General features: G+C 36.8%; 1 protein-coding gene across 2 annotated transcripts in view; it reads right to left on the reverse strand.

The window, feature by feature from the left end:
• Positions 1-2653: 2653 nt before the first annotated feature.
• The window catches only part of n4bp3 (NEDD4 binding protein 3), a 28948-nt gene continuing 12412 nt past the window's right edge, over positions 2654-19189 (reverse strand). For both annotated transcript variants that reach the window (XM_051860700.1, XM_051860701.1), the window contains exons 2-5: positions 7410-7853; positions 5527-6129; positions 5104-5367; positions 2654-4206 (exon numbers count right to left, since the gene is read on the reverse strand). In XM_051860700.1, the coding sequence (XP_051716660.1) occupies positions 3634-4206; positions 5104-5367; positions 5527-6129; positions 7410-7820 (1851 nt within the window). In that variant the 5' untranslated portion in view covers positions 7821-7853 and the 3' untranslated portion in view covers positions 2654-3633. The remainder of the gene's footprint in view (positions 4207-5103; positions 5368-5526; positions 6130-7409; positions 7854-19189) is intronic.

Consider the following 19189-nt stretch of genomic DNA (forward strand, 5'->3'; position numbering starts at 1 on the left):
CTAGGGGGCAAAGCTATGAATATAGATAAAACAGCAGTATTTTTTCCTTTTTTGAAAACAAGTTTCATGTTTTATGTGAATTTTTTTAATTAAAAATCTTTTTTTCAAAGGATATTTCTATTATTTTTCGAATTTCTTTTTAAACACTCGACATCTAACTTTTTAGCCCTGTTGCTTTTCTCAAACTTTTAATACCAGTGAACAACTTCTTGATTCTGAAGGAGCCACTTAAGTCTCTACCTGAAGACAGAATAGACTCCTTATTGTCCGAGTGACAATGGCCCATTCTGATCCATGAAGCACAAAATTCCTCTCAGTAAAGCTGGATCTGATGTGCAGGTGTGCCGGGAATTGTGGAGTCACATTCTTCCTCTGATAAACTATCTTCACAGAACTGCACCTTACGTTGTTTTTTTTGTTTTTTAATAAAAATATTTTTTATATGGAAATACCTGTCCTGAGATATCACGCAGATCTCTGTGACAGATTTAGTAAAATAAAATGTGATTTTTTTTTTTTTTTTAAGCCAACCAGAAGCCGCTTTTTGCCTGTCAATCATTTTGTACGCTGTAAGTGGGCTGTCCATATATGGGAAGCCGGAAGCGCGATAGATGAATTTGGAGTATTTTTCATGAAGACGGAGAATAGAACACATAGACGGAACAAAAAAAAAAAAAAGACGCAAGACGAGAGTAAACATCGGTAAAACATTTCATTGCTGGAGAGAGATTCAACAGTTAAAAATCGCTTGAAAACAGACGCCAAGCTTTCTTGACAGATAAAAAATACCATGGTTACATCCAGGGCGAAAGGTAATGATGCGATTTCAAACCACAGCAACAGCTCACACCAGAGGCACGTTCAGGCTCAAACGTTTTGCTATGGTTTCCGGGTTGAACGACATGTTTCCTGGAAACGGTGTGCAACATTGTTTGAGATATGTTTTCTCTTGTTTGGTGGGTGTGTCAAAAATGTCAGCCCAATCAGCAGCAACATGTATATAAACCACGCGGTATTAAAGAGACAGCTCACACAATGGGTCCAAGTAAAGTAGTTTACATGTCCGCTGCAGCTTGTTACACGCAACAACTTAAAATATTAGAAGACATGTTTGTCGTAAGAGTTTTATAGTAAAAATATAGCATAGTTGCAACTCTTGCGTCATCAGAACAGGGTGTTCAACCAGAGATCGTATTATTATAGGGCGATGAGAGGGTCTGTGGCCACGTTCACACAGTCAGTTTTTGGGATTGACAACCGTATTTATTTACAGGTGTGAGCCACGTTCACACAGCAGCAGAATACGGATGTCAGTCCTGTATTTGAGTCCTTAATACAGTTACGTTCACACACAATACGGTTATTTACGGGAGTGACAACCACATTCCATAACCGAACTCACACCCATAAATTTTCGTGTTTTCGGATGTCAGTGTTCCAGACGCTATTGTAAGTTGCTGTGTGAACGAGACATCTCAAGACTCACACCTGTAAGTAAATGCGTGTCAATCCCAAAAACTGACAGTGTGAACGTGGCCTTACAGTAGCGTCTGGAACATTATCTGTATGAACGTGCAGCGAGAGTCAAGCCCGTATTCTCTTACTAGTACCCATAACAACAGTGACCAACGTAATATTAAAGATGGCGACGACCATAAAACTGAAAAGTATTATTACTTTTGACATGACAAGAGACTAATTGAACCGCGAGTTCATCTATCAAAACTTCATTAACCAACAGCAGCATGTAAACACGTGCTATCCGGAGTCTTTAACCGTTGCACACACGTGTTACGTCCTTTAAGACGTCTCGTGCATGACACGGCATTTGAATTTGGAAAAGAAACACAAAACTGACGGGAGCCGCTCCGATGGAGAACAGTGACTAGATCTAACACCTTCAGATGACACACAGCTCACATATCTGTCGCAGTAAGTTACCGAAAGCGAAACCACACACAACGCACCTTAGCAGAGCGGCTCTCTCGCACTGTATGACGTGACAGACAACTAGTTGTCCAGTGCGGTTCCGTTCACACAGCGCGAACATTCCGAGAATACGGTTGTGAGTCCTGTTATAGAATGCGGTTGTCACTCCCATAAATAACCGTACTGTGTGTGAACGTAACCGTATTAAGGACTCAAATGCAGGACTGCTGCTGTGTGAACGTGGCCTGTATCTCTTACCATTGGAGAAAGCGTAATGGCTAACTTAATCACGTGCGGCACCTCTCAGCCTATCGTGTAATACTTCCCTGCGTACTGCCACAGCCGTTACGCTTTTTTGGCTAAAGGTTGCAGGCTTGCCTTCCAGTGGCTTTGGTTCAACGCACCACTGTTTCCGTTTAAAAAATGTTTTGCAACGTTTTGTCAGGGCTGAACGCAGCCTAGGGATCCGGATACCGTAGTTACGGCCCTGGTTACACCAAAATGGTGGGATTATAATCAGATTATAAAGGTAAAATCAGTGTTTTCATTGGGCTGTACTCCTGGTCATTACGATATCTTTATATCCTGCAGTTACCTTCTGGGCCTGGAGTCCAGCCCAATGAAAACACTGATTAGGGTTAAATAAGTTAGATATGGTACAACGTTTATGAAATATTAACATAATAAAATATAGTGTATGTGAAAGAAACTACTAATTGGAAGACACATTTTAAACTTTTATTTTACACTAACTGGAAGACACGTTTTAGAGCCTTTTTACAGAACAAGGGGAAAATAATCTTCAGTCAATTTAAAGGAAATGGCAAGGTTTATGCAACTTTGAGGTAAAGAACACCATACTTGTATAGTACAAATCTATACAATTAATACATGAAATAGAGGATTAAAATCAGTAGTTTTTAACAAGTCACAGTATAGTTTGCTATGTGAAGATATAATAATGTAGGATCTATCCTTACCCTTACGATCAATGAAATTTTTTTAGACAGTCCTGTGCACACAATGGCATCAAACTTTCCAGAACGTTCATTTCACATTCATGCAGATATAAACATCTTAGGGCAAAAGAACAGTAAAGCCCACAGGTGCACATCAACACACATAATAGCAGAAATGCTTCTATATGGATCAGCTGTTGACATTTTTTCTAATGCAAAGGACAACTCATGAGTTGTGTTCTTTTAAAGTGCAACATGCATTTTTAGGGAATGCACACTTCTGATGTCAGTCTTTAAAGTATGGCAGCATAAAAAATAATATGATGTCTTGTAATATTCAGTACCTAAAGCACAAAATATAGAATCAATGAAATAATAGTGCTAGAACACTCCAGTCAAGATATTTTAAAGCATATATGGGTTTTTAATTAAACTATTGTAACGGATTTAGGATCTGAAAGCAAAGATTGTGTTTAAAATAAAATTTGAGATTATTATTTAATTTTTGCAAAAAGAATAGTTTTGATGATTCTGATTTTTCAACAAAATTCCTTTAATCCTTCTGTGATGCAAAACAGCCCATAATATTCAGCTTACTCCTCTATTTGGTACACTTTTTGGTCAAACTTGTATAGTATAGATTATTTATTCATAGTTTATTCATTGTCTCAGAAGTGAAACTCAGGTTAGGATCCAGAGCTGTTGTCGTCAATCAAATCTCAGATGCTGAAGAACATTTGCAAAGTCAAATTTCAGAGGACTCAATTCTCTCTATCCAGGGCAGACCAGTGGGTGGCTTTGCTTCCTGTAAAGCCCAGCCCTCATCTCCGGTCCCTGCTCCCACCTCTTCCACTCTGGCCTTGCCCCCTCTTAGCAATGCCAGTTCTTTCTCTAAGGCATCATTCTTGTGGTACATCTCCAGGTAGCTGGCCTGCAGTTCCTTCTGGTACCGTATCACCTTCTCCTTCTCGTTCTGCCATGTTCTTCTCTCATTTTCAAAAGCTGAAGTCTGCGCCTCGTTCTGGCGCCTCTCCAGCAGCAGTTCAGCTCTGAGACGCTCCTCTGTGGAATTGGCTCCTCCAGTCTCACCCGCATCCACTCGAGTTTCCTCGAAAGCAGGCAAGGGGCATTTCCGCCGGGCACCCTGTAGGGCCATCTGTAGCATGTCGATCTGGCTGTCCTTGCTCCGGATCTGATTACGTGCCTCGTGCAGCTGAGTCTTTAAGAGGAAGATTTCGCTCAGCTTCTGTGTGACCTCTGCCTGAGAGTCCCGGAACTGTTGCTTCAGTAAAGAGATTTCTCCTGACTTCTGGCAGACCTATTAAATCATTACAATTTAGTCATTTTTAGAACTTATACAATATACATAGTCACAATATGATTTGAAAATATTGTTCGTAAGAGGATGTCAGTGGTAGTTCCTATCCTTTGTTTTAATAATTCTAGGCTTATTTGTTCAGATTGATAGGCAACAAAAATCTGTCTTTTTTGTTATTAATTCAAATCCATTTAGCGGTTTGTAGTCTGAACAGCAAAACCAACGTGAAATTTTAATCTGAACCACATCCATATTAGGGCTGTGAATTGCCAAGAATCTCGCGATACGATACGCATTACGATACAGGGGTTACGATACGATATATTGTGATATATTGCGATACTGTTTTCACAAATTTTTTGTAGTTTACACAGAGACGATAATGGTATCGTTTTCAAAAACTTGCACTTTGAAACCCGTTTTCAAAGGTTCGTGTTTTCAGGCCTCCAAAATGCGTGTAAACGAATGGCCAAAATGCATTAAGTTTTACGTTTTTATTTGAAAATGATGTTGTGTATGTATCTCTGTGATGAGACTGCCATACAATCTCAGAGGCAAAATTTCTATTATTTGTCATTCTCTGTCTCTACAATGACATTGACTTTTTAATGTCTTTTTTTACCTTTATGTCTCAAGTCATTACTATGGCAACTGATATATCAGATATTGGCTACACTGTACAAACAGCTCTGATTACTTGCAAAATGACAGTGTGGAAAGTCAGCCCTAAACATCTGATTTAGATTTACAGTACGATCAAGCGTGAACAAACTATCAAGCAATACATGACACGTCCCCACATTTATCATCCAACTAAAGGCATTTTTTTCTTTTATCTCCTCCAAAATTTTCTGAAATCCCCAAAGCTCTGAACAGATAGCTCTGACTTAAACATACCTCCCACTGGGTCTCTTCCAGCTGGGGATTAATGTTCTGGCTTTGTCCCGCTGGGCTTTGACTTTTCAGGGTCTGGCATTCCAGCCTGACAGAATCCAGCTCCTCCTGCAGCCGGTTGCGTTCTTGCTGTACCTTATACAGCTGCAGCTGGAGATTTCGTTGTGAACGCTGGGACTGCTGGGATACCTGACGCAGTTTGGCGGTGTACAAGTGTTTTAGTTCTGTCACTTCCTTCTCCCAGAGCCGCTGCTTCCCTTCAAAAACCTACAGGAGCACACAAACACAGTTTTGAATTTTAGAGTCTTTATTTTCAATTTGTCATTCCAATTTCATGTACATTCTATGATTGTTAGTTTTTGTTTTTACTGACTCCAAACTTTTAAATGGTAGTGTATGTTTAATAGATTATGTGTAGATGCTGACCTGTGCAATGGCATCTTCGCTCTCATCCAAGTTCCTCCTCATTTGACGTAGCTCGTGCTCCTTTTCCTGCAGACGTTCCTCCAGGTCCTTCACCACGTCCTCCAGAGAGTGTGACAGCTCGTAGGGGGGCGGGGCCTCGCTTCCATAACACTGCAGGCGGTTCAGCGTAGCCATACTCTGACAGGACACGTCTGTGACTGTGGAAGCGGCTCCCTTGGAGCCCAGCGAGGTGCGATCCAGTGAGCCAATGTGGTTGATGTGCCCCATAGAGGCGCTGATTTGTCCCAAGTGAGGTCGGAACGGTGGCCGATATGGCGGCAGGCTGTTCATGGAGTTGTGCCCCGAGTCAGACGTGTTCTCCTCTTCTTGGCTGAGGCCCCGGACTGCTGCTAGCACGCCTTTGCTGGTGCTCGTGCCTGGCCGCGAAGGGGAGGAGGACGAGGAAGAGGTGGACAATGATTTAGGTGCTGCTTTGGTGTAGGATGGATGCATGCCGTTGGTTAAGCCACTCTCTAGCTCCTCCGACTTGGAAGGGTAGAGGTTCTGCATGGAACTGAAGTTTTTCGGGGTGACCGGTTTAAAGGCGGAAGGCCTGAAACGTGGCTGTGAAATGACAAGGATAAGTCAATTGCAGCATGTGCATCAGGAGAATAGATCTACACTTAAATACTGGAGCTATGCCAAACAACATAAAGTAATTTAATGTAGGCCACTTTTACTTCCATATTTCTTCTGTCTTGCTGAGTTTCCCTCTCAAAAACGTCACCTGAGGGAGACCATATTTGATTACAGAGATAAATTTAGCCAGCAGAGGCTAGTCAGTTAGTCTACACGCTGCTGGCCCGAACAGTTTATATGATTTATTTCCGTTTGAGATTGGGGGGAGTAGCCCCACCAATCAATACATTACACTTCCCTCAGGAAGAAATATTGCCTTTATGGAGCCGGACTTGAAACGCTGCCACGATTTCTGCATTTCATTGACAGGCTTTGAAACTACAACGAGCAACCTATTCATCTTGTTTTCATCCAGTTATTGTAAAGTGTGTTTTTAGCACCTGCTCCTTCCGAGATTTGTTGAATACTTACTGAAGCAAGTGCTGATGGGTAAAAAAAAAAAAAAAGTCAGTGACTTAACTAAATTCACCCTTACTTTCCTGCAAAGTGGTGAACAACTACTGAATATGTTTTTTACATTTATTAATGAAATAATATTAATTATTTATACTGCATTCAGGTAATTTTCAAATTACCATATTACCATAATAAAAAAAAATATCTTGTCACATCTTTATTCTCAAAAATCCTTAAAATTAGTTATTTTTTAACATTTATTTTTTTTTTGCTTTGTTGTTGACACCAAAATACAACATTAATTTTAGATTTTTTACATCCTGGTTTTACACAAAATTAGAATAAATTCATGATCATGTTCAGCTGTGTGATATGTTTAGTTGTGTACTATAATATATATATATATTGTTTTGTCAGATTGTTTTACTGGTCATGCAGAGTGACAGTTTAAAAAAAACAATTAACAAATATATATTATGTATTTATATTATTATATGTATTTTAAGAACATATCTCTATGTGGTGCTTTGTTTTTGTTGATGACTGTAAAATACTATGTTAATTCACCTCCATATGCTCTTGTGAAAAATATAAAGCTTAAGTATGTACTTTCTGCACCACTAGCATCACTAAACACAGTAGCACAACTAATAACTGTTTTCAGCCAGGTTTCCCAAACACTCCCTACATCTGCCATTGGTCAGAGTTTCCAACTTGTAATTTTGAGTTTGACAAAGACGTTGAAAACTCGCAATTACTGTAATTCTGACATAACATGAGCGAAGCATAACTTTTTCACAGTTGTTTACCTTGTCAAACTTGCCACCTATGGGAAGTGAGTTCTTTCCCAAATCAAGCTCTTTTCCATCCCGGTGGTAGATCTTAGTGTAGACGTCGTTCTCCTCTCTCCTGTGCTCTCTCTTGATGGAGGATGTTCCAGAGATGATGTGTTTGCTGCCCTTTGCTTCCTTCTTGGTTATGTTCAAATAGTTGAGCAGCTCTCTCTGGTTGAAACCCTTCTTGAGCAGGCCGTGGTTCTGACGTCCTGCTACTTGTGGAACTGCTCTATTACTCTTGGTTGGTGACACGTCTGGTTTCTCAATTAGGCTGCCTACACTTCCCATGACGCAGTGACCTGATGCCAAAGAGGATGTTGGATAAACGGCACAGATGCTTTTGCTGGGGTCCTGGTTCAAGGACAGGGCCTGGGCTGTTGCCATTGGTTACAAGTTCAAATAGCTCCACTGAGATCTCTAAATTAAAGGAAGAGAAAGGAAAAACAATGAAAAACCTTTCAGATAATCAAATATGAAACCTGAATCCTTCTTCTGCCAAATATTCTGACATTTCAAGATGTTTTGTTACCATCCAACAGTTGGACACATTTCAGATTTCACTTACTGGTTCTATTTAAACTAAGATAAATAATTAATTACAGCTTCTATTACACAAATGAACATGACACACACACACATTATATATATATATATATTTATTTATTTATTTATTTATTTATTAGGGATGTCAAGCAATTAATTTTTTTTAAATCTAATTAATTACACAATGTGGCGATTAATTAATCTAATTAATCGCACCCCCCAAAATAATTTAAAGTCATTATTGTGTTAAATGAGAAAAGCATCAAATAGACATTACAAAAAGTAGATATAGAAAAAAATATTTTATTTGATTCAACATACAATTTATTATAAACTTTTAGGCTTCAACGGCCATGAGGGTGAGTAAATTATGAAAGGATGTTCATTTTTGACACAACTTGTTTTTTTATTATTATTGCAATATGAAATATATTTTTTAAATGAAATGATACTCTAAAACTGCCAGTAGGTGGGGTTAATGTCTAAATGTGTAAGTCTGAGTCATTTATTTATTCAATTTGTTCAAACAGCTGATTCATTTAGGAATGAAGTAAATGGCTCTCTTTATGAATGGGCCATTGAATCATTGGTTCACCCGACTGATTCGCTCAAAGCAGAAAATATTGGGTCTAAAATATAAACACAATATTAACTTCTTATTTATTGAACTGTTGTATAAAATTAATGTCACATTTGCACTCATGCTATTCGGGACAAAAACATCACAAGTAATGGATATTGCGCCCATTAATAATACTAATATGAGACCAAAACTCATACAGGAGCATTTTTTGCCCTGATATCTTGAATTTTAGGGGCATATAGCGGCGTTCTATAGGTTACATCATGCATTGAGTTGTTGCCCTTCTTCATGTTCGGCACCAATCAACTGTATGTAATGCAAGATGACCTATGTAAGACTAGGGCGGTGCGGGTGCATTAAATGCGTTAATAATCTTTATATATATATATATATATATATATATATATATATAATTGTGGGGTCCAAAGGTCTGAGACTATTAGTCTATATATGCAGTATGTGTAGTATCTAAATTAATATAAGCCGATAAACCTATGCATTAAAATTAAACTAGATAAATATCGTTTAAAATAGTTTTTTATGAAGTATAGCATGTCACACTGCATGATGCTGCTGTCACTGCTTCAAATGTCAGCCACCCATAAGCACTTGTTCATTTATATAGTCTAACAAGAAAATGGGTCAAAAGCAGCATGCTTTCCTCTTAGAAATGAGAACTACTGTACACACAGAAGTTCACAAGTCTGTTATATAACGGAGATGATACAAGCTGGGAATCATCCCATGAGCTGAATACACTGAAAATGAGGGCAGATGCTTTTGCAATGCAATGCAAAAAAAAAACACTTTTAATTTACACTGCCATACTGTTGCATTAATCAATGTCCTCTGGTAATCACTAATCTTTCCCTACTAAGAAAAACTCCCTTAAAGTGAGGTTGATCCACTTATTTGCTCAGTGCTGCCCTGCTTCTGAACGCTTTATAGCGAGGTTTCAATATATGTTTAGTAGTGCCACCCTCTTGCTTTCTCTTTGCTTCTCTCGAACTCTCTCTCAATCAATTTTCTCTTTCCAGAGCACCTCATTAAGAGGCCGTATTGATTTCACCTCAACAACTTTCTCATTTCTATAAAAGTAGGCTACTGGTCTCAAACAGCCGTAAAGACAAAATACGATGACTTCAAGTGTTTCTGCGTTTGTATACACTCCTCTACAGCCACATTCAGTGTGAATATACTCACTCACTTTCTCATATGCACGTAGGACTCATTTCTTTAACTAATAATAAAAAGTGCCCTCTGAAAAAGTCATAAATATTATAATAACCTTGTTTGAACGCTTAGGCCTATCATTCTGACTTGCAGTGCAGCTGACACAGGGAAATGGATCTGCTTTAAGGCCTAAAATATTCCAGCACTTTGCCAGAACGCTACTCAGCACCTCTGGGTCACGATGAGAGCATCTCGGAGTGTTTCCTTTTTGTCTAGTGCATCTCACTCAAAGTAAACATTTACTCACTGTGACATTCCCCCTATGGCGATGGATCTGGCATTAAAGGATTCGTTCTGTACATTTTTTTTAACATCTGATTTTTATTCCCTGAAGTCCAATTATAATGTTAGTAACGTTTTTGTATTATTATTTGTTAAACACTCTAATGAACTTTTCCACTCTCGTTCTGAAAACTGAAGTAAACTGTTTTTTTTTTTTGTTTTTTTTGCTGCTGTGCCTTTAAGACTTCTACGTAAGTCCATCCTTTGCAGGTTAAAAGAGAAGCAATTCTCTGTCCTAAAAGTTAGAGGATGGTTTTATAGTACATAAAACTGTTTTATTCCAAAATAAAAAGGAACATTAAATTTCTTAAGATATGTTCACTGTATAAAATATACCCTCCTGATGGAGCATACCCATACCAGTGTAAACAGTTTTTTGAAGCTCACACGCTGAGTCCGAATATGCCTACTTCCATACTGTATAGTAGGCGAAAAACAGTATGTGAGCCGAGTAGTGTGTTCAAATTCATAGCATTCATAGTAGCCGAAAAGTACCCGGATGACCTATTACTGCCGGCGAGATTCTGAAGTGCGCATTCAGTGGTCACTTTACTATCCCATGAGGCAACGGCATGGGATTTATGAATGGAGGTGAAGCGACACAACTGACAGTGACAACAAGGCGGATGTAGTACATCCAAATTTCATTACTACACACATTCATACTACATAGAACACAAAGTAAGTTTCAAATCAAATATATATGTATATCAAGATATACTCTCTAAAAACAAGTGAACAAACCTCTTTTGGAAGCTCAAATGTGCTGTGTAACACACGAGAATGAACCTCATTGGTTACACAGCACGTTTGAGCTTCCGGAAGAGGTTTGTTCTTGTGCATTATTTAGGTTTGGTTGAGCTTCTGCTTATGTTCGCTGATCAATGTTTAAATGTGATTAAAAGCATAAATTAAATCTTTTCTTCACAAAAAGCGGTCGAGTCTCTTCAGAAAATTTGGACTAAACTGCTCGATTCATATGGATTATTTTTACAATCTCTTTATGAACTTTTTGAAGCATCAAGCATCATTTTAGGGAGAACTAACCCTTTAAGCATGGCATCCCCTCCAGGATCTTCCTTATATCAACAAAATTATCATTTACCAAATTCAGGCTTATCCTACACGAGTGATTATGAAAATAGTTAGAGAAGACGCAAAAAAAGTGTGGCACTAAAGTATGCTTTTACCCATGAAGAGATCAAAGAGGCACCTCATGATTTTATGCATGAGATGTGGCTGAGCTCTCCTCTGTTTTTGCCATCCCAGCACTCAGCTAACTACAACACTTACTGCACAAGACCCGCATCTGCACAATATATATATTAGGGCTGTCAAACGAAAATAAAAGTTTGTGTTTACATAATATGTGTGTGTACTGTGTATAATTATGTATATAAATATACACACACATGCATGTATATATTTATTAGTTATATTTGTGTGTGTGTGTATATATATATATATATATATATATATACACACACACACACACACTGTATGCAAATATTTTAAATACTGACTGATGTCCTTATATCCCTCAAGTGTAGGACTCTGTAGACACCACGATTATGTTCAGATAGCCATACTTCCTTTTAAAACGTAGTCAGGCAAATCACACAGTCAGACAAACCAGGAAACTGATTTCGAGCTTGATTAGAAGATCAACAGAATATTTCAAAGTGTACCGTCCTGTATAGTGCACATTAAGTTTATGCTGATAATGAATTCATTTTGTGAAAAATTCTAATATATATGGGTCATTGACGAATAAGGTTTCTAAAAGTGGAGACAATTAATTTTGAAGTGTTAACAATGAGATTATGTGGCTTTTATAATCAATTAACACTGCTTTTGTCATTTTTTACAAGATGGACAAAACCTGGCACCCAAAAAGTTATTCGGTTTAACCAAAATTTCGGTTTTACCGAATGACACTTTTGGTTTTACCGAATGACGACGCTAACAAACAACGCTAACAGGCTGATATTGCTAGCTAGCTGACAAGAGGACAATCAAACATTTTATATTTAGTACAAGTTTTTAAAATATTACAACATTTTCCATGTTTTATAGCGGTTGTACCGAATGACCTGATGTTTTGGGACATGCGTATGAGCAAGTGAAAACATGAATTTTTCCAAATAGTTAAGAGAGAGTTAGTTACTTTGCTTCATGGCCATGTTTGCAGGTGCCTGAATGATGTCACATCCTGTCACATGATACTGAATGCATGACTTGATCCAAAATGATCCCTTTATATTGGTTACTCCGAATGACATCAATGAAATTAATTTTTCCGGACATTCTTTCTCATAACAAAGCAACGACTTCTACACATAATTTTAATACCATTTTGCACTATGCTGATATATGATGTTATAAAATCATGCCAGAATAAAAAATATACACATTTATTTAATTTATTTTCAAGATATTTTAATCACAAATGAAGTGGCTCTATTGGTCTTTGGACGGTTAAACCGAATGACCTTTTGACACTTCAAAATCTGCAAAATATAATTAAAACCTTTTGGATTCAATAAAAAAGAACTAGTTGTACTACCTTACATACTTTGGATGTCATATCTTTGTTTTTTATTATTATTAAGGCCTTTGGATAGAAAAATGACCCGTCACGTCATTGACCCATATACAAATAAAATGTATAATATTCATAAGTATATATGTATATTCATATGAATCTGAATATACATATGTATTCATACGTATATTCAGATTCATATGTATATTCTTTATCTAAAATATATAATTATTTTTTCTAAAACCACTGCAATATAATAAATGATTTATTTAGAGTAATGGCTTTAATTATTCTAATTTGGGCTCTTATCAAATGAGAACTGAGCTGAGCTGGACGATGACATCACTGTTTTCTCCAGAGCTGCTTTATAGCTGAATTGAACTCGTTTCACACTTGATGATCTTTACACAGTTATTGCACTGAACTGAATTAACACTGAACTGACTTCAGCTGAATAATGACACTATAGTCTTTTTTTGCGATGCTTTACAGCAGATTTGAATTCTGTTTACATCAATGATCATTATTTTCCTGTTTATCACTGTAAAGCCGCTATGAAACAATCTGTAATGTATAAAGCGCTATATAAAGGTGACTTGATTTTTTTCAGCTATTATTTATATGTAATTATTTGTGATTTAATGTGATTACTTAATCCTTATAATATATAATTAATTCAATTACATTTTAAATTGATCGACAGCCCTAGCAACTGTGTGAGGAATGCCTGTTTTTATGAAGGGTGGGAAGGGGGGTTAGCTAGGGTTCGAAACCCTTTTAAAAGTGGCCACAAATCTTAAAGGACAGGAAAAATGTTGCATCCAGACTTTTTCCGTAATTGCTTCAGACACTGAACAGCCGGAGTGGGTTGAGAAACTGAGATGATTTACAGCCTATTTGGGCCATTCAGAGCCAGTGGCTGGCCCCACACACACACACACACACACACACACACACATTACCCCAATGGAAAAGTTTTAATTAGAGGCCTGGCTACCTCACAGCGAGTGTTCAGTTCATTTGTTTAAAGAGCACCTGAAACTCATTTCCTCCTTCTGATGCTGTTTTAAATGTCTTCATTTACATTATATAATGATTATGAATGTAACAAATCCATACATGACGCTTTGTTTTCTGCGAGGACTCAGTTTTACCAGGGTGTTTGGATAAAAGTTAAAATTTGGAAAAAAAAAAAGTTCCCAATGAGAGAATATAAGAGCTTTTTAAATGTAATATTTAACGTAAATTCTGCAAATCTCAGTAATGTAACCGTTTTTGAACCAATATACCTTCTATTATTTGGTCCAACTATCTAGGTATAAAACATACATGTTGGCTAAATAGCTTCCGTACAAAAGTGCACAAGTAAGGAAGATAAAGCTAAAGCAGGTCTCAAAGATCCTTCAAATTCCAAACATATTTCTAAAAATCAAGTTAAGGCTTGCTGTCTCTCTCATAAAGACAGTTCCCTGTCTAGCTTGACGAATCTCTAAAAATATTAGAAGTTTACTTCCTTCTTTGGCTCTAAACATTCATGCAGCCTTATTCTTGCTTTGTTGCACATTTTTGTGCACAGACCAGCACAACCTTATTCCAGCACAGACAAGCAGGCTATGTTCGGAATAGCATATTACCATACTACTCTTACTATTTCTGCAGTATGCAGAATGAATTTTCTGCATCCATTACCTGGGTGCCTATGTTTACCAAAAAATTGCTGTTCATAACAGAGTATACCTAATGTATCCAACAATGCAGTTTACTCAAAATATTTTTAAAAAAGGTGATATTAATATTAATATGTTTTAATTTATTATTAACATTAATAATAATATATATTTTTTAATTGTTTATACTGTGCAGTAAGCAGTGCTAGTATTTCAATTTATTGAGTTTAAATTGAAATTACACTTAAAATGACTTTGGTATCCCATAAACTATTTTGAGGGGGCTGATCTGCTGACACAGTCACAGGAAATGACACACTAGGCATTTCCAGTCAGCTGTCCCTCATTCACTGTCAAAGACAAAAAACAAAAACATAGGGCTGTTTATTCACTCACAGCTATCTCGGTTACGTCATAGGCACCATGTCGTGATTCGTATCATCTACTCAGAGGCCATGGACAAACCTAGACATGAACCCTTCCGCATAACATTGCATTAATGAATATGACCAGTGTGTCCTGAGGACACAAACATTATACAAACTCACTGCCTAATAACTACCCTTAACCGGAAAGTGCTTCACAGGGAGATGCAAAAAAGTGGGTAAAATGTATTAGTACTTTTCTGTACTGAAATGTGAAGTTTATTTCAGGGATCCCTTACAAAAAATAAGCATACTTCAAGTTCATTTTATTACTTTTGACAGGTACTATGTGAAAAAAAGTATAGGCCAAATATACTTAGACTTTTCTGTCAGTATAAGTCAAGTATAGCCTACTTAAGTGTGATTTTAAATATATTTCCAAAAAAGTAGACTGAAAGTATACTTTATTTTTAGTTTAAAGGAGGTATGCTGATAGCACACTTTAATAAACTTCTTTTTTGTAAGGGATTCATAATATATCAGTACCATACTGACTAATATGGGTTGATATTAGAGAATTTTTATTGATATTTTATTGATATATTTATTGATATTGTTCAGTAGGCCTACTGAATATTTGTTGGTCAGTATTGGATATTTAATTGTGCATGCTTGTTTTTCATATATATCTTTTTCTATTTAGATGATCTTTGATGTCATCTAATGCTCACTTAAATTTCATTTTTTAAAACACTACCAATTTAATAACTGCTAAATGTAATCATTAGCAAATCCCACAGTGAATATGCCTTTTTTTATACTGTACATTATAATGTTGTGATGCCTAAATTCACTTGTAGCATTTAAAATGATTGATTTTGTTTTTTAGTGTTTAATTTTTATTTGAATTAGACAAAATAGTATAGAAATTTTAATATCAAGCATTTATCGGTCATCTATTCATCAAAACATATATATAATTATTGTCTTATATATATATATATTGGCCAGAACTTTAATACCAGTGTCCCATATTTATAATCAAAATTTCTCTTGCCTTGTTTGGCATCTTGGATTTTCTTTTTTTTCTTATTATTTATATATATTCTTATTTATATTATATTCTTATATTTATTTTTTCTTCTGCATAGGACACATGTGAAAATGCCTTAGAATTTGGCCAAAATATAAATATTCTCCCTGTTTTTGGAACAACTTTTGCATCAAAAATCTCTTTGATACATTAAAATGCTGCCTCCATAGACAGCTCACTTAATTATGGGAACATAACAACAGTCTTTTTATTGTTTACTAATTACAAATGTAAGTAATAGGTCTGTTGAGGTAAAACTGCTGGAAATGTAAGACCCAAAGTGACACTGGGCCCCTTTCATTATTCACCAATTTAGCACCAAACTACAGTCATTTGGCTGAATATGACTCTCTGTGAAATATGACATGAGTCAAATGGTGGCGACTTCATTCACTGAAAATGCCCTAACTTAACACTAGCCCTCTTTATAGGGATTGCGTCATGTTCTTTAAAGGTCTTATTTTGGCATAGAAGCACCATTCATTTTTCACTAACACGCACACTGCAGACATTCTCTTCAGCGAGTATAAGGCCATTTGGGAAAGCGCCATAAACTCGCCCCTTCAGGGTTAGAGATTGGAGGTCAGACAGAGAGGGCAAAGAGGAAAGTGAATGTCTTATCACAAAATAATGACCTGAGGGCCCCACAGAGATCTTCAGCACACTCCAAGTTCTCTCTCTGGTGATATGGTGCTAATATTGAGAGTTAATGAGCTGAATAACTGAATATATCAGCCAGATTGATTTTTGGATATTTTGGCACTCCAGCAGTGCCGAATGACCATTGTTACTTGTCACTTTCTAAAGTGAACAACTTTTGTAGTCAATGGACATGGCAAATTCTGTTTTCAAATGTAAACTGGGTTGTGAACACATTAAATTGTAGTTATACACTAGCTTTTTTTATCAAATACATACATTTATTCACTAAGGATGCATTAAATATAAAAAATGACAGATGTAAATATTAAGCAGGCAAATATATTAAACTGCACAACTGTTTTCTGTCAAATCTTGCTGCAGTGAAGCACGCAACGCTGAAGAACATGACAAAAACATCTTTAATCCAATAATCCAAAACAAGAATACTCAGGAGAAATAGCAACAACGTACAACCCAGACGACACTGAACCATTAACAGAAAGAACTCAAGGCTTAAATACACACAGGGATAATAAAAAGTAAGCAGAAACACGTGCGTAACTCTGAAACCATGGAGACAAACAAGGAAAGGGCATGGGCAAACAGGAACAGAACTTGGGCAAACAGGAACAGAACTGAACTAAAACTAAATGTCAAATGAAACTAAACCAAAACAGAATATACACGTTACATGTTCAAAATTGATGATAATAAGAAATGTTACCTGAGCAACAAATCAGCATATATATCTTGCCTCCCCTGAGCCCACTGACTTTTAACAGACCCCTTAAAGTTTGCGGTGGGTTTGGTGAGGGTAATTGAGAATGAATGGGGGAAAGTCACGTGAGAGGAGGCAATGCCTCAATCGCACTATGATTGGCTATGATTGGTTTGTGTGATAAATCCCACCTCTTGTTTTCGTGCATGTTCACAAATCGGTCTGAATGAACAAAATGATGGCATTAATGGGGAGACTAATTAATAAGTAAACAACTCACTTGCTGTAGATATCACTGCTTTATGTCACGTCAAAATCAAACTTGAAATGGCCTGAAAACATGCTGACTGTGGGGTTTTTTTAGCAAGCAATCAGTGTGGTGAAATTAAAGGTTACACATCAGTGTCTTTGACCGTGTTTAACAAGCTTGATGACTGATGATCCAGAAATAAGTAAAAAGAATTAAAAAGAACAGCTGAACATCAGTTTACAAATAAAATATATTGTTTAAATTATTACTGCCTTTAGTTATTATTTTTGGAATAAATATAATAATGCTTAAAAACAGTAACAAGTGTTGATAAGATTTACACTTGGTTTTAAAAAATAGAACATCAATTACATTGTTAATGTAAAAATACAAAATAGAATTGTAGTTGGCTTCTTTTTTTATCTACTGTAATGTTTATTTAACCAGGAAAATGTGACAACATTAAGTGTAACTGAGACATGAATTAACTTTAGATTTATATAAAAAAAAAAAAAAAAAAAAACAGTAAGTGCAGATTTTGCCACTGAGATATATATATATATATATATATAGATATCAAATGTTACACCCAGATATATATATATAATCTGGGTGTAACATTTGATTCGTCACTTATACTCATATAAGTTCTATTACAAAGACTGTACTTTACCACCTTCGCAATATTGCCCGACTGCGACCTGCTACTAAAAACACTGAAACTCTAACTCATGCTTTGATAACCTCTCGTCTCGACTTCTGTAACTCGCTTCTTATTGGGCTGCCCACTAAAACAATCACTAGATTACTGTCACGATCACCGTCTGTTCCTGTCAGTTCCTGGACTCCATTTCCCACAATCCTCCCTTCCAATCACATGCACACTCCACACCAATCACCAATTGCCACACACACCTGCAGATCATTACCTGGACTATAAAAGACTCACACACACACCACCTCATTGCGAAGTCTTGTTAACCATTGTTGCAATTCTGAGCGTTTATTTCCTGTCTGCCTGTTTGTTTCCGATCCTGTCTGTTACCCGTTGTTGACCCGTTGTTGACCCGTTGCTGCCTACCTTTGATCCTTGCCTGGTATTCTGTTCTGTGAGTGTTTTCTGCCTGCCCTGACTATTGCCTGTATCCTGACCACGATTCTGCCTGTCCCTGCTGTTCCTGTTTGCCCCTGCTTTGACCCTGCCTGTACGACCACGCTCTTTTATAATAAAGCTAGCAAATGGATCCCCGCCTGAGTCTCGCTTCGTTACAATTACAATATGTTCAAAATTCTGCTGCCAGAGTCATCGATCAAGTCATGAAATCCCTTTGCTATATATTCTACATTGGTTACCTGTTTCTGTCTGCATTCAGTATAAAATTCTCTTGTTAACTTTTAAATGCCTTCATGGACTTGTTCCCCATTATTCATCTGAACTGCTGCACTATTATTCACCTCCTCACTCTCTTATGTCCTCTGACTTAAAACTGCTTACTGTACCTCGTTTTTGTCTTTCATCAATGGGTGATAGATGATATTCAGTGCTGTGGCTCCGAAACTCTCATTCAAAACTAAATTCACAACTACTGTTTTCTTACAGTATTTCCTGCCCCCCTCTGTATAGTGTTTTGCTGTTTAGTTACTGTGTATATGTATGTATATACTGTATGATGTATGTATTTATGTTTGATGCTGTGTTTATGTATTATCTTCTTGTACAGCGACCTTGAGCTTGGGAAAGGCACTTTATATATATAAAAAAAACACTGATTCATTCAAGAACGAAGTCTTGATAAGTTAGTTATTGAATCATTCACTCAAACAATTTTTTC

The sequence above is a fragment of the Ctenopharyngodon idella genome, chromosome 14, assembly GCF_019924925.1.
Source record: "Ctenopharyngodon idella isolate HZGC_01 chromosome 14, HZGC01, whole genome shotgun sequence".
In the NCBI taxonomy this organism is placed as follows: Eukaryota; Metazoa; Chordata; class Actinopteri; order Cypriniformes; family Xenocyprididae; genus Ctenopharyngodon; species Ctenopharyngodon idella.